The 15,228-nt window shown below is 57.2% G+C and overlaps 2 protein-coding genes across 6 annotated transcripts in view; one reads left to right on the forward strand and one right to left on the reverse strand.

The window, feature by feature from the left end:
* The first annotated feature begins 958 nt into the window (after positions 1–958).
* Positions 959–13,789, forward strand: OTUB1 (OTU deubiquitinase, ubiquitin aldehyde binding 1). 2 transcript variants are annotated; one of them, XM_031016345.3, is made up of 7 exons: positions 959–2,023; positions 3,833–3,894; positions 4,150–4,248; positions 11,911–12,029; positions 12,238–12,322; positions 12,431–12,625; positions 12,728–13,789. In XM_031016345.3, exons 1-7 carry the CDS (start codon positions 1,966–1,968, stop codon positions 12,923–12,925), a joined length of 816 nt encoding a protein of 271 aa, XP_030872205.1. In that variant the 5' UTR covers positions 959–1,965; the 3' UTR covers positions 12,926–13,789. The 2 variants fall into 2 exon arrangements, with proteins under 2 accessions (XP_030872205.1, XP_030872204.1); XM_031016344.3 differs by having other exon boundaries at positions 1,899–2,023; positions 11,911–12,322.
* Positions 13,790–13,930: 141 nt separating this feature from the next.
* Positions 13,931–15,228, reverse strand: part of MACROD1 (mono-ADP ribosylhydrolase 1) — a 169,102-nt gene continuing 167,804 nt past the window's right edge. For 2 of the 4 annotated variants that reach the window (XM_019036734.3, XM_055354372.2), the window contains 5 exons: positions 15,024–15,145; positions 14,912–14,942; positions 14,713–14,786; positions 14,337–14,418; positions 13,931–14,068 (listed from right to left, as the gene is read on the reverse strand). In XM_019036734.3, the coding sequence (XP_018892279.1) occupies positions 14,037–14,068; positions 14,337–14,418; positions 14,713–14,786; positions 14,912–14,942; positions 15,024–15,145 (341 nt within the window). In that variant the 3' untranslated portion in view covers positions 13,931–14,036. Of the gene's footprint in view, positions 14,069–14,219; positions 14,255–14,336; positions 14,459–14,712; positions 14,787–14,911; positions 14,943–15,023; positions 15,146–15,228 lie in introns of those variants that run through there. The other 2 variants (XM_004051419.4, XM_055354374.2) reach the window with 2 other exon arrangements.

Consider the following 15,228-nt stretch of genomic DNA (forward strand, 5'->3'; position numbering starts at 1 on the left):
CATGCCTTAATCCCAGCTACTTGGGAGGCTGAAGCAGGAGAATCGCTTGAACCCAGGAGGCAGAGGTTGCGGTGAGCCGAGATCGCTATTGCACTCCTGTCGCTGGGACTACAGGTGCATGCCACCACACCTGGCTAATTTTTTTTTTTAATGTTTTTTATAGAGATGCAGGGGTGGGTCTCCCTGTGTTGCCCAGGGTGGTCTCCAATGAAATTCTCCCAGCTTGGCCTCCCAAAATGCTGGGATTACAGGCATAAGCCACCACACCCAGCCATCTTTGCCATTTAAAAAATTAAACGTGGCTGGTCGCGGTGACTCACGCCTGTAATCCCAGCACTTTCGGAGGCCGACGTGGCAGGGTCATGAGGTCAGGAGATCAAGACCATCCTGGCTAACACGGTGAAACCCCGTCTCTACTAAAAATACAAAAAATTAGCCGGGCGTGGTGGCGGGCGTCTGTAGTCCCAGCTACTCGGGAGGCTGAGGCAGGAGAATGGCTTGAACCTGGGAGGCAGAGGTTGAAGTGAGCCAAGATCGTGCCACTGCACTCCAGCCTGGATGGTCAGAGAGAAACTCTGTCTCAAAAAAAAAAAAAAATGTTAAACGTAATTTTTAGATAATTCACAGGGAACTTAAAAGAAATTATAAAGAGGCCGGGCGCGGTGGCTCACGCCTGTAATCCCAGCACTTTGGGAGGCCGAGGCGGGCGGATCACGAGGTCAGGAGATCGAGACCATCCTGGCTAACACGGTGAAACCCCGTCTCTACTAAAAATACAAAAAATTAGCCGGGCGTGGTGGCGGGCGCCTGTAGTCCCAGCTACGAGGCTGAGGCAGGAGAATGGCGTGAACCCAGGAGGCGGAGGTTGCAGTGAGCCGAGATCGTGCCACTGCACTCCAGCCTGGGCGACAGAGCGAGACTCCGTTAAAAAAAAAAAAAAGAAAGAAATTATAAAGATTCCATGTATCCTTTACTCAGTCTCCCCTGCCCCCACTAACATCTTGCAAAAATGTAGTAAAGCATACACCAGGATACTGACACAGTCAGGGTATTGCGCATTTCCACCTTCACAAGAATCCAGACTTTCCCTTTCACAGCCACATCCACTTCCCTCCAGCACCTCCGCTTGACTCTTGGCAACCATTATTTTCCTTTTTTGTGAAGTCTTTGGTTTTATAAAGACCCTGCTTTAGTGGTGGCTCGCGGCTGGAGTCTCAGCTAATCTTCAGGCAGGGCCCGAAGATCGCTCGTGCCCAGGAGTTCGAAACTACCCTATGCAACATAGCGAGACCCTTTCTTTTCTTTCTTCTTCTTTTTTTAAAGGTCCTGCTTTGTCACAACCAGAAGGACACAGAGCCCAAAGTTAGGTCATGAGGCTTTGGCCTTGACACCAAGGGATGCCGTCTCCCTGCCGGAAGCAGCTCACCAAAGCCGGCAGAGAACCCAGGTTCCGTGGGGCCACGATGTGGGGCTCAGCGGGCGCCCCGGCGCTGGCCGACTTCCTGTCTCCTGGGTCAGATGCTGCTCTGCACTGCAGCTATGGTCGCATGCAGTGCCTGCCGAAGCCCGCAGCAGGAATGCTGCCTTCGGTGATTTTAATTTCACTTTTCTACTTCTCTCAATAACAAAATCCTTGTTTCAAACTCCAGGGAAAAGAAAACGGAATTGGCTCCAGGAGGATCTGCAATCACCACCGGGAACTTTGGGAGGCTGGGAAGATGGAGCCAAACCAATGTGTGGGGTGGAGGTGCGGACCTGGGGCGGCCGGCCTCTCCTACAGGTCTCAGGTCCGCAGGCCTGGGGTGCCAGCACCTGCCACGGGACTGGAAGCCCATTCCTTGACAACGCCTAAGGGGATCCCGTTGCTAGGGCTGTTGCCAAGGCGGGGCCACGAGGAGGGGCTCACTTCCGAGAGGACGGCAATTGGCAACCCGGAAGCGGTCGGTAGTGCGGCGCTGTTTAAAGATGGCGGCGGAGGAACCTCAGCAGCAGAAGCAGGAGCCGCTGGGCAGCGACTCCGAAGGTACAGATCCAAGGAGGGATGTCCGGCCCGGGCTAGTGGGGGCGATGCCGGGCCAGCTGCTCCCGAGGAGGGAGGGGAGGCAGGGCCGCTGGCTCTGGGGTCGAGGTCCGCGAGGGGTCCCTTCCTCCACCTCCGCTGCCTCCCTTCCCCCTCACAATGGAAGGAGCCACCGCCGCGACCCCCGGCCGGGAGGGAGGACGGGCGAGGCGGGCCAAGGCCCGCGGCCCTTCTCCATCGTGTGCGCCCGGGGCGGGGCCTGGGTCGCCCCGCCCTCTGCCCAACCCCTCGGCTCCCGGCTCCAGGGGCCCCGAGCCCTCTCGCCCCTGTCCTTGCAGTCAGGCCAGGGCCGAGCCCCCCGGCCTGCTCCAGCGGCGGCCCGCGCCGTGAGTGCCTCGAGTTTCGCTGGGCTACGGAGCACAAAGGTCCGGGCGGGCCATTCGGGATGTCGTAGGCGGCCCTGGGATGTGAGGGGCCTGCGGGATCTGTCCCTGAGGCCTGCGACTTTTTCTGGTAGAGCCGCCTCTTCTGGCCTTGCAGCCCCTTTCCGCCTGCCTAGACATTGTTAGTCTCCTTAGGAGATGGGCCTTTCAAAAATGGTCCCACTCTGTCTTTTCCCGCCTATGAGTTGGGCCCTGGGGACCGCGTAGGTCATTGGGTGGCAGGGACAGCTCTTTTGCAGAGTAGTGCGAAAAGGGTAGGTAGGTCGACGCCCAGCCAAGAATTTGGGATGGCGAGCCCCAAAAGGGTTGACCTTTAAAGTCATTCAGCCCACGCACCTCATTCTCACCGAACACTTGAGGGAACGAGAAGTGGGAAAACTGGGCCCCGGAAGGGACTTGTTCAAGATGACATTAAGAGAGAGCCAGGACTAAAAATCAGGTGTCCTAGCTCCTCACCGATAGCTGCTCACAGTGGGGTCCATAGGGTGGACCTGCCCAGCTGGCTGATAATCCTAGAGCACGTACTGGTACGCCTCTAAGAAAGGCGGGGGTACTCGCCCCATTTTACAGTTGAGGAAAGGTCTCTGCCATGTGGTAGCCAAGGAGAGGTATTGTGCTGAAGAGCTCAGCCTGGAATTAGACAAACCTGGGTTTGACCGCAGGTCTTTGCTAGTTGTGACCTTGGGCAGATTGCTTCACCTGTCTGCATTTGTTTTGTTAATTGTAAAATGGGCACCATTAACAATATCCAGGACCGCAAGAGGAGTAAGGCGGTGATGGAGTAAAGTGCAGGCTCACAGGAAGCTCTCCTCCAGGCCAGGACTCTGCTTCCTCATCCTACTTTCCGCAAGAGACCACGCCTGGCCCCAGAACATTCCCAGGCTGCTGGGAAGTGATGTTAACGGGAGGAAGGGGGTGTCAGAGCTGGAAGAGCGCACCTTAGGGATACCACGGTGCACCTCTGCCCCTTCATTTTAAAGATGAGGAAATGAAAGCCCAGAAGGGGAAGGGACTTTGCCAAGATGACACAGTTGAGGTGGAGCACGCCTGTAATCCCAACACTTTGGGAGGTTGAGGTGGGCAGATCACCTGAGGTCAGGAGTTCGAGACCAGCCTGGTCAACATGGCGAAACCCCATCTGTACTAAAAATACAAAAATTAGCTGGGAGTGGTGGTGCACGCATGTAGTTCCAGCTATTGGGAAGGCTGAGGCAGGAGAATTGCTTGCATCTGGGACATCTGTAACATACCTGCTTCCAGATTCTAAGCCTGTCTTCCTGACCCTGGGCTGCTCTTGTCCCTGGCCCAGCTGCCTGCAGTGGAGACGGCCAGGACCCCCTGTAATCTTTGGCTTTTTTCCTTTTCCCAGGTGTTAACTGTCTGGCCTATGATGAAGCCATCATGGCTCAGCAGGACCGAATTCAGCAAGAGGTGAGGGGCTGCAGTGGGCGAGGGAGGCAGTGGCCAGCAGCCCCATTGTGGAAATACATAGGCTGGGCATGAGGCCTATTGTCTGTCTCTACTTTGGAAGCTCCCTCCTCCCTAGGCTATGCTAGGTACTGGTGCTTTTCTGGGGGTCGCTGTGCCACCGGGTGACCAGCCCAGCTCTTTTGTAGTTATTCTGTCTGTTAGGCATGGGTCACTCCATCTCCCTGCTAGGACGTGACAGATCCCTGCCTCCTCCAGATTGCTGTGCAGAACCCTCTGGTGTCAGAGCGGCTGGAGCTCTCGGTCCTATACAAGGAGTATGCTGAAGATGACAACATCTATCAACAGAAGATCAAGGTGGGAGCCTGGCCAGAGTGGGTGGGAAGCACCCTGGGGGTGGGGCAGGAGGGTGCCTGCTTCAGACTTGCTTCCTGCTGGGCCTGTCACCTGAGGGAGTAGGGTGTTGGAGGACACCTTTCGTTGCTGGTTCTTGAAGTGCGTAGGCTGAGGCCTCAAAAACACATTGATTCAATGCTTGAACCCGGGAGGTGGAGGTTGTAGGGAGCCAAGATCACACCATTGCACTCCAGCCTGGGTGATAAGAGCAAAACTTCATCTCAGAAACAAACAAACAAAAAAAAAGGTGGGGGGCGGGCACGGTGGCTCACGCCTGTAATCCCAGCGCTTTGGGAGGCCGAGGTGGGTGGATCCCCTGAGGTCAGGAGTTCGAGACCAGCCTGGCTGATATGGTGATACCCCATCTCTACTAAAAATACAAAAATTAGCCGGACGTGGTGGCAGGCGCCTGTAATCGCAGCTACTCGCAGGGCTGAGGCAGGAGAATTGCTTGAATCTGGGAGGCGGAGGTTGCAGTGAGCCGAGATTGCAGCACTGCACTCCAGCCAGGGCAACAGAAGACTGTCTCACAAAAAAAAAAAAAAAAAAAAAGAAAGACATTGATTCAAATCTAGACTCTGCTACTCAGCAGCTGTATCCTTGGCAAGTCCTTTAGTGTCTCTAAAATGGGTGTTCTCATCTATAAATAGGGACAATAAAAGCATCTTCTGGCCGGGTACGGTGGCTCACGCCTGTAATCCCAGCACTTTGGGAGGTTGAGGCGGGCAGATCACCTGAGGTCAGGAGTTCGAGACCAGCCTGGTCAACATGGCGAAACCCCATCTGTACTAAAAATACAAAAATTATCTGGGAGTGGTGGTGCGCACGTGTAGTTCCAGCTATTGGGAAGGCTGAGGCAGGAGAATTGCTTGCATCTGGGAGGCGGAGGTTGCAGTGAGGCAAGATCCCGCACTGTACTCTAGCCTGAGCGACAGAGTAAGACTCCGTCTCAGAAAAAAGGCCTGGCACGGTGGCTCACGCTTGTAATCCCAGCACTTTGGCAGGCTGAGGCGGGCGGATCACGAGGTCAGGAGATCGAGACCACGGTGAAACCCCGTCTCTACTAAAAATACAAAAAAATTAGCCAGGCGTGGTGGTGGGCACCTGTAGTCCCAGCTACTCGGAGAGGCTGAGGCAGGAGAATGGCGTGAACCCGGGAGGCGGAGGTTGCAGTGAGCCGAGATCGCGCCGCTGCACTCCAGCTTGGGCGACAGAGTGAGACTCCGTCTCAAAAAAAAAAAAAAAAGCATCTTCCCATAGGGCGATTGTGAGATTGAGGGAGGTGCAGGCGGGGCAGGAGCTGATGATCTCGGTGCCCATACGGGGGCTGACCAGGCTGGTGCTCAGTGGGGCAGGAGGGTTGCCAGAGGGCTGTTTCCCACAGCTTGCCTCCTGGATCTTTGTGGAGAGGCAGGCAGCAGTGGGGTCAAGGGGCCACAGATTTCCTCGAAGGGCCCTGCTGCATCACTCAAACGGAGGCAAACTTCACTACCCACTTTCTAGGTCTGTGAGCTGGGAGGATGACATGTGAAATGGGGCCAGGCATGGTGGCTCAAGCCTGGAATCCTGCACTTTGGGAGGCTGAGGCCAGAGGATCGCTTGAGCCCAGGAGTTCAAGACCAACCCAGGCAACATAGTGAGACCTTGTCTCTCCAAATCAAAAAATTACTGGGTGTGGCAGCACATGTCTGTAGTCCCAGCTACTCAAGAGGCTGCGGTTGGAGGATCACTTGAGCCCAAGAAGTTGAGCCATGATTGTACCACTGCACTCCAGCCTGGGTGACAGTGAGACCTGTCTCTAAAAAAATAAATAAATAAATAAATAAATAAATGTGACAATGGGTGTGTGGAAACAGTATCTGGTAGGCTCAGTGTAGGTGTTTAGTAAATGTTTCTCTTCTCCTGGAAGATGACAGATGCTTAGAGTCCTCTACTGGTAGGGGAGGCCTCCGTGGCCAGGTAGGTAACCCAGGTGATTGAAGGTGGCCAGGAAGTCAGGTGGTGAACAAGGAGGGCAGCACAGCTCAGTATCAGCCAGACAGTAATAGGGAGCAGAGGCCCCTGGGGGAAATGGGAGTGTCCATACCTGTGACTCCATTGTCTCCAGATCTGTTTTTCCAAGAGAAGCCAGAGGTAACCACAGCTCCTGACTTCTAACAGTTGGCAGCTAATTCAAATTTTGTGTGGGCCAAACACACCTGCAGGCCAGATCCAGCTGTGTGAGGTCTGTGCTCTGTGATCTACTGAGGCCCCCTCCTCAGGGAGCTAGATTTCCTCAGGGTGCCTGTGGAGAGATGAAGGCACTGGCTGTGGAGCCTGATGGGCCTGGGTTCCAGTCCTGGCCTCACCACTTCGAGTTGCGTGATCTCGGGCAACACCCTGAAGCTCTTGGATCCCCTGTTCTCTTCTCTCTGGGCGGGGACATTGTCTGCCTCACAGGGCAAGTGTGAGGGTTGAAGGAGATGTTACGGGCGGTTGTAAGCAGCGGGTTACAAAGCTGCTCCTCTCCCCATACAGGGGGTGAGCTTCATTCATTCATTCCTCTTATGTCAGTGTCCTCCAGTGGGACCCCCCCATGCCAAGGCCTGCCGCTTATGCTAGACCACCCTGGTAAAGTGGACAGGACAGGCTGGGCCCCAGGTTCTTCCCACGGAGTCATCAAACATTTGGATGTCCAGAGCATGCTGTCTAAAAGGCCTCTCTGTGCCCCCAGCACCCGCATTCTGTGTGCTGTGCCTGAGCCCACCTTTTCTCCCTGGGTAGAGACAGCTGTGGCAGCAGAGCCCAAGCAGAGAGAGCTCCTCTCTCTCTAAATGGGCTCTTGTGAGGATCAATTAGGATGACGTTTATTCGCCCTGTGCCAAGTGCCTGGCACAGAGTGTGCTCACAATGGCCATGGTGGCTGCTACAGTAGCAGTGGTGATTTGGGCTCTTTGTGGTCCTGGTGTGCTACTCATTTAACGTTTATTGAGAACGGACTGTGGTCCAGGCGCTGTTCTAGGTACTGAAGATAGAGCGATGCTGACAAAGCCCTGCCCTCACAAAACTTACAGTTCAGGGTGGAAAGACATGATAAGCCAAAGAGGGCTCTGGGACATGTGGGGTATCAGAAGGCGGTGAGTGCTGTGGAGAAAAATGAAAAGGGGATCGGGGCCGGGCGTGGTGGCTCACGCCTGTAATCCCAGCACTCTGGGAGGCTGAGGCAGGTGGATCACCTGAGGTCAGGAGTTCGAGACCAGCATGACTAACATGGTGAAACCTCGTCTCTACTAAAAACACAAAATTAGCCGGGTGTGGTGGCGCATCCCTGTAATCCCAGCTACTTAGGCTGAGGCAGCAGAATCTCTTGAACCTGGGAAGTGGAGGTTGCGGTGAGCCGAGATTGTGCCACTGCATTCCAGCCTGAGTGACCAGAGCAAAACTCCACCTCAAAAAAAAAAAGAGGGGATTGGGAGTGGGAGCATTTGCCATTTTAAACAGGGCTTGGTGAAGGCCTTGCTGATGAGGTGGTATTTTGAATAATGAACAGAAAAAGACCGGGGAGCGAGTCACAGGCGTCCGAGAGCAGTGCCCACCCAGGCCCGAGGCGAGAGGGGACCTGGATGGTTTGAGGCCAGCATGGAGGCCAGTGTGGCTGGTGCAGAATGAGGGGTTGGGGCTGGGGAACTGAGCGGGGCGGGGTGGGGTGGGGTGTTGTGGCGAGAGAAAGGACTCTGAGGGAGATGGAGATGGGGTGCATCTAGCAGGTGACTCTGGTCACTTTTCTTTTTTTTTGAGACAGAGTGTTGCCCTGTCACCCAGGCTGGAGTGCACTGGAGTGCAATGGCACCATCTCAGCTCACTGCAACCTCCACCTCCCGGGTTCAAGCAATTCTGCTGCCTCAGCTTCCTGAGTAGCTGGGATTACAGATGCTCGCCACCATGCCTGGCTAATTTTTGTATTTTTAGTAGAGGTGGGGTTTCACCATATTGGCTAGGCTGGTCTTGAACTCCTGACCTCAAATGATCCACCCACTTTGGCCTCCCAAAGTGCTGGGATTACAGGCCTGAGCCATCACGCCAAGCCGACCCTGGCCATTCTCGTGCTGGGGTGAGAATAAACTCCAGAGGGTGAAGTGGAGGCAGGGACACTGCCAGGAGACTTGTGCAGTAAAATCTGCTGGAGGCAGGCAGCGGGTGGTAGAGGTGAGGAGTGAGAAGCAGTTGGATACCAGACATATTGAAGGGATGGATATGGTGATGGAGTCGGCAGCGACTGTAAGGCTTTGGGTGCTGTGGGTGACTGAGGTGGGGCAGCCTCGGGGAGGAGCAGTTGTTCGGAGGTTGATCTCAGCTGCACTCAGTGGAAATGCCTGTTGGACAGTTCAGAGGAGGTGTGGTGAGGCTGGTAGATAGGAGGATCGTAATTGGAGTTGAGAGTTGAGATTCACACTTGGGGCTATTTAAATCCTTGAGACTTTGGCTAGGGGCAATGGCTCATGCCTGTAATCCTAGCACTTTGGGAGGCCAAGGTGGGTGGATCACTTGAGGTCAGGAGTTCAAAACCAGCCTGGCCAACATGGTGAAACCCCATCTCTACTAAAAATACAAAAAAATTAGCCGGGCATAGTGGCGCGCGCCTGTAGTCCCAGCTACTCAGGAGGCTGAGACAGGAGAATTGCTTGAACCCGGAAGGCGGAGGTTGCAGTGAACCAAGATTGCGCTACTGCACTCCAGCCTGGACGACAGAGTGAGACTGTCTCAAAAAAAAAAAAAAAAAAAAATTGCTTGAGACTGATGTCGTCAAGAGAGCAAGTATAATTTACGTTTTTGTAGAGACGAGGTCTTGTTGTGTTGCCCAGGCTAGCCTTCAACTTGATCCTCCCCCCTTGGCCTCCCAAAACACTGGGATTACAGGTGTGAGCCACTGTACCTGGCCATGAGAGTGAGTGTAGTTTCAAAGAGAAAGCTGGCTGGGTGCAGCACTTTGGGAGGCTGTGGCAGGTAGATCACATGAGCCCAGGAGTTCGAGACCAGCCTGGGCAATATGGTGAAATCCCGTCTCTACAAAAAATATAACAATTAAATGGGTGTGGCGGTGTGCACCTGTAGTTCCAGCTACTCTGAAATCTGAGGTGGGAGAATTGCTTGAGCCTGGTAGGTTGATGCTGCAGTGAGCCGTGATCTTGCCACTGCACTCCAGCCCAGGTGACAGAGAAAGCCTGTCTCAGAAAAGAAAAAAAAAAAGAAAAGTGGAAGCTGTCCCAGGTCTGAGCAGGGCGGGGTAGGCACATGGGAGACAGCCCTCATGCCCGTGGTCACATGGCAGGCACAGTGGCTAAGTGTGCAGTGACTGTTTTCCTTTTTTCTTTTTTGAAACGGAGTCTCCCTTTGTTGCCCAGGCTGGAGTGCAGTGGAGCGATCTCGGCTCACTGCAATCTCCACCTCCTGGGTTCAAGTGATTCTCTTGCCTCAGCCTCCAGAGTAGCTGGAACTACAGGTGTGTGCCACCACGCCCAGCTAATTTTTGTATTTTTAGTAGAGACGGGGTTTCACCATGTCGGCCAGGATGGTCTTGATCTCTTGACCTCGATATCTGCCTGCCTCAGCCTCCCAAAGTGCTGGGATTATAGGCGTGAGCCACCACGCCCAGCCTCAGTGACTGTTTTCTTGCAGGTGACACACCATGTCTCGAAGGGTGCTGTATGGTTTGGTGGCATCCCTGACCCTCAGAGCTTAGAGAGATGAGGAGTGGCCTTGGAGGCAGGAGGAAGACAAGGAGAGGGTGGGGGTGCCAGCCCAGGGAAGGAGGCATCTAGGCAGGGCCACAGCCAGTGGCCTCAGTTCTGCTAAGGGGCCGGTGGGGGTGGGGCGCTGGGTTTGCCCCCTCTGATTGAGGGCGTTCAGCTGACCTTGGCTAGAGCAAAAGCCTCCCGAGGGAGAAAAGAGGTGGAGACAGCACAGACAGCTTCATGAGGAGTTTTGCTGTAAAGAAAGCAGAGAAATTGAAGGGTAGCCAGACAGAAACATAAAGTCCAGGATTCCCTTCGTTTTAAAGAAGTAGCTGAATGTGTGTATATGCTGTTGGGTCTAAACCAGTAGGGTGGGAAAAATTGATGATGGGGGTACTTCCTAGGATGATGTCTTTTTTTTTTTGAGATAGGGTCTCACGCACTCTGTCACCCAGGCTAGAGTGCAGTGGTGCCATCACAGCTCACTGTAGCCTCGACCTCCTGGGCCCACACAGTCCTCCGACCTCAGCCTCTCCAGTAGCTGGGACCACAGGATGCACCACCATGTGCAGCTAACTTACTTATTTATTTTTTCAAGATGGAGTTTTGCTCCGTCGCCCAGGCTGGAGTGCAGTGGCGCAATCTCGGCTCACTGCAACCTCTGCTTCCCAGGTTCAAGCGATTCTCCTGCTTCAGCCTCCCGAGTAGCTGGGATTACAGGCATGCACCACCATGCCGAGCTAATTTTATATTTTCAGTAGAGATGGAGTTTCGCCATGTTGGTCATGCTGGTCTCGAACTCCTGACCTCAGGTGATCCAACCACCTCAGCCTCCCAAAGTGCTGGGATTACAAGCGTGAGCCATCGCGCCCAGCCACTTATTTTTTTTAGAGAGATGGGGGTCTCACTGTGTTGCCCAGGCTGGTCTCGAACTCCTGGGCTTAAGCGTCCTCCCACCTTGGCCTCCCAAAATGTTGGGATTATAGGTGTGAGCCATGGCGCCCAGCTTGGAATGATGTGCTTGAGCCTGAGGGTGGGGGTGGGCTAGTGTGGAGTGGAGAGGCAGCTTAGGTGGCAGCTGGAACAGATCCTCTGAGGATTGTGGGAGGAGGCCAAAGGCAGATGTGCTGGTGGGGGCTGAGGAAAAAAGACAAGGTCATCAGCTGGGGGTAGGAGCAAGATGGGTAGGGGAGAGGGGAGGGTGCCCAGGCCAGGGGAGTGAAGTGTGCTTGCCAGGTGAAGTGTGCATGGTGGGTGGGCACCTGTAATCCCAGCTACTTGGGAGGCTGAGGCAGGGGAATCGTTTGAACCCGGGAGGTGTAGGTTGCAGTGAGCCGAGATCGCGCCACTGCACTCCAGCCTGGGCAACAAGAGCAAAACTCTGTCTCAAAAAAACAAGTAGAGGAGGGAGGCTGTTTCTAGCCCCAGGAGGGCTGCGGGCAAGGCCTAGAGGTGGGGGAACTCTTCTCAGTGTGGCGGGAGCGGGGCTGAGCTGGGCTGTGCAGAGGGCCCCAGCTGCCTGGTTGAGGTGTGGAGGCCAGCACTCCACCCTGGCCCTGACTTACTTGCCCTGAAGTTCTCTTGGGCTGAAAGACTGGAGAGGACGCATTGCTCAAGGACAGATTCACTCACCTGTTGTTGTACAGTCCTGTAGGCCCCGCAGCACTTTAGTGACCCATGCAACTAGTTTGTCCTTAAGTGCCCAGCTTCCTGCCATCTTTTGGGAGGACTCTGGGCAGTGGGCCGCTCCCATTGCCACATTGAGCAGCCTGTTTCAGGGGCCCAGGGTGGCAGGTGGCTGCTGGGAGCTCAGTTGCCACCTTTGGAGTGTGACCTTTGCTGGGGGACATTTCCTTGGCCAGCCCCAGTTCTGGCCTGATGTTAACCTGTCGGGGTGGGGCTGTCTCCGCAGGACCTCCACAAAAAGTACTCGTACATCCGCAAGACCAGGCCTGACGGCAACTGTTTCTATCGGGCTTTCGGATTCTCCCACTTGGAGGCGCTGCTGGATGACAGCAAGGAGTTGCAGCGGTGAGAAGGGTGGGCACTGGGCACCGAGGCAGGTGGGTATCTACCTCCTCCCCGGGCGAGTAGGATGTGTCTCGAGTAGGGTGTCTCCCTCCTTCCCGGGCGATGGGCTGGACTCTGGCCTTGCCAGGCGGGGCAGTGCTATCTGGGCCCTGGCGTCTGGGCTGGTCGAGGAGCCCATGCTGGGCCCGCCTTTCCATCCCACCCCCAGGTTCAAGGCTGTGTCTGCCAAGAGCAAGGAAGACCTGGTGTCCCAGGGCTTCACTGAATTCACAATTGAGGATTTCCACAACACGGTGAGGCCTGGTGCCTGTCTTGGGCTGGGCCATGGGGGAGGGGTTCACCTGGTGAGGACCACCCATCTCCTCCCCATCATCTTGCCCTTTCTCCCTCCGTGGCTGCAGTTCATGGACCTGATTGAGCAGGTGGAGAAGCAGACCTCTGTCGCCGACCTGCTGGCCTCCTTCAATGACCAGAGCACCTCCGACTACCTTGTGGTCTACCTGCGGCTGCTCACCTCGGGCTACCTGCAGCGCGAGAGCAAGTTCTTCGAGCACTTCATCGAGGGTGGACGGACTGTCAAGGAGTTCTGCCAGCAGGTGCCGTCCCCCTCCCCTTTACTCTCGGCCGGGGGAGTGCAGTGGGTCCACAGGGCCTGGGGCGGGTGCGGAGACCGGGGCTGACCGGCACCTGTGCCACAGGAGGTGGAGCCCATGTGCAAGGAGAGCGACCACATCCACATCATTGCGCTGGCCCAGGCCCTCAGCGTGTCCATCCAGGTGGAGTACATGGACCGCGGCGAGGGCGGCACCACCAATCCGCACATCTTCCCTGAGGGCTCCGAGCCCAAGGTCTACCTTCTCTACCGGCCTGGACACTACGATATCCTCTACAAATAGGGCTGGCCCCAGCCCGCTGCTGCCCTGCTGCCCCTCTCTGCCAGGCGCTAGACATGTACAGAGGTTTTTCTGTGGTTGTAAATGGTCCTATTTCACCCCCTTCTTTCTGTCACATGACCCCCCCATGTTTTATTAAAGGGGGTGCTGGTGGTGAGCCGTGTGTGCGTGTCCCTGCTCTGCTGCCCGCCTGGCTGCTCTGTCTGCTGCCCCCTCCCCCCAGGTGGGTCCCCCTGCTTTTCACCTATCTACTCCTGAGCTTCCCCAACAGGAGCAGGTTTGAGGGGCCAGGCCTCTTGGAGGCCCCTCCTGCTTCCTTGGGTTCTGCTTCCTTCCCTTCTTAGCTGGCTCAGGGGCTTCTATGGGATCCTGGAAGTTCCTTGGGGACTTGCCCAGGGTCCCAGGGCCACCCACACTTCATCTGCTCCCTCATAGGCCCCACCTCCACGTCCCGGCTGGGCCCCAGACCCCAGCTTCCTGCCCTCCACCGGGGGTCTGCATGGTTGGGAGTCCTGGGTGGAGGGGCCTTTGTGAGGCTGGACCCGGCTCAGGGCAGGTGGAGGAGCTGGGCCTCCCACAGGGTGCCCGGGCAGTGCCATCCTGGTGGGGGAGGGCAGCCTTCAAACGTGTGGGGTCCACAGTCCTCAGGTCTAGGTGGGGCTGCCAGTTCTCCACCTCCCCATCCGCCCCAGGCCCCCTGCCTGTGCCTGCCTTGCACCCCCTCTGCTTGGGCCACGGTGTCTCTGCATTGCCTGCCTTTTTGCCTTCACCTCTTTTCTTCCCCGCCCCCTGCACATTCGGGGTCTCAGCCCCCAGGCTGTGAGCTCCTTGGGGGCAGGCCCTCAATAAATGTGAACTGCTGCTGCCGCCTCTGCCGTCCGCCTGTGCCTCTGCCCGCCTGGCTCACCGAGAGCTCTTGCCAGCCCCTTTCAGCGAAAGCATCTGGCCAGGGGCTCCATCCAACACCTGAGCCGCCTTCCTTCCCCCCAGTCAGAGCTCAGACAGTAGGAGCTGCCACAACGTGATCTTTATTAATTAGGTTCCTCGGGGGCGGGGCGCGGAGGGAAAGAAGGGGTGGCCAGGCCCAGGCCAGGCTGCAGGCTTTGGCGACCTCTCAGAGCTGGGAGCGGGGTCCCGAAGGCGGGTCTGAGGGCAGAGCAGAGTCAGAGGTGTCTATGGGCGTCCCCGACCTCCCAGGCTGCCCCGTGGTTTCCCGCCCTGCTTGGGGGGTGAGCGGGGGTTAGTGGGCGGGTTAGTCTAGGGCCGGGGCCTCCGCACGGGGCGAGGCCCTGCTTACCAGTCCCGGTCAGGGTGGGCTGCGGGAGCCTCAGGCTGGAAGGCAGAGGACAGTGAGAGCCCGCCCCCAGGGTGGACCGGGGCAGGGGCGGGCCGTGGGGCGGCGCGGGGCACGTACCCACGGGGAAGTAGTGGGGGAGCCGGCTCCGGTAGATGTCCTCGTCCTTCTCGAGGAACACGCAGATGATCAGCCGGTCCACCTGCGCCAGGGGCTGCTCAGCCTGGGCCGAGCTGCCACGCCTGGCCCCAGGATCCTGTGACTGCCTGCCCTGGTGCAGGCTTTCACCTGCCTGGCCCTGTGCCCTTCACGGAGGCTCACGGCTGTGTGCCATCACCCCCATCTCGCCACCGCCAGGCGCCCTTGCGCAGGAGAAACAGGGAAGGAAGGGGCGGGCCTGGCCCTGCGCTCTGCACCCTGACTCCCTGGGCGATGATGGGGGCTGGTCACTCTGGCCGGGATGCGGACCCCACCCTCGCCCGGGCCCAGGACTCACCTTGTCCTTGTGCTGCTCCAGCCACTCTCGCAGCGTGGCCAGCACGATCTCGGCGGCCGCCTCACAGGGGTAGCCTGAGGCGGGTGGGGCGGGAGTGAGTCCTAGGCTCTGGCCCCGCCCACTCCCCTGTCCGCCCCGGCCCCTCCCAGGGTCTGGGTCCACCTCCCACTCCTGGTCCTTGCCTTTCTTCCAGACTCACCAAACACGCCGGTGGAGATGCAGGGGAACGCCTGGGCGGGGAGGGGTGAGAGGGGGTTGGAACATTGTCACTGCGCCCCGCCTCCCGCCCTCCCCCGCGGGCCGTCCCTCACCACCGAGCGGAGCCGGTGCTCCAGCAGCAGGTCCAGACTGCTCAGGTAGCAGCTGCGGAGCTCGGCAGCCTGGCTGGCGCTGGGCTCCCCGTAGGCGATGGGCCCCACTGTGTGGATGACGTCTACGGGGGGCAACGGGGTCAGACCGGCGGGGGTCTACGCGGTCCTCAGCTCCCTCGCTTCCTCCTGCCGGCCTGGGCAGAAG

Source organism: Gorilla gorilla, chromosome 9 (genome assembly GCF_029281585.2).
Source record: "Gorilla gorilla gorilla isolate KB3781 chromosome 9, NHGRI_mGorGor1-v2.1_pri, whole genome shotgun sequence".
Taxonomy (NCBI): Eukaryota; Metazoa; Chordata; class Mammalia; order Primates; family Hominidae; genus Gorilla; species Gorilla gorilla.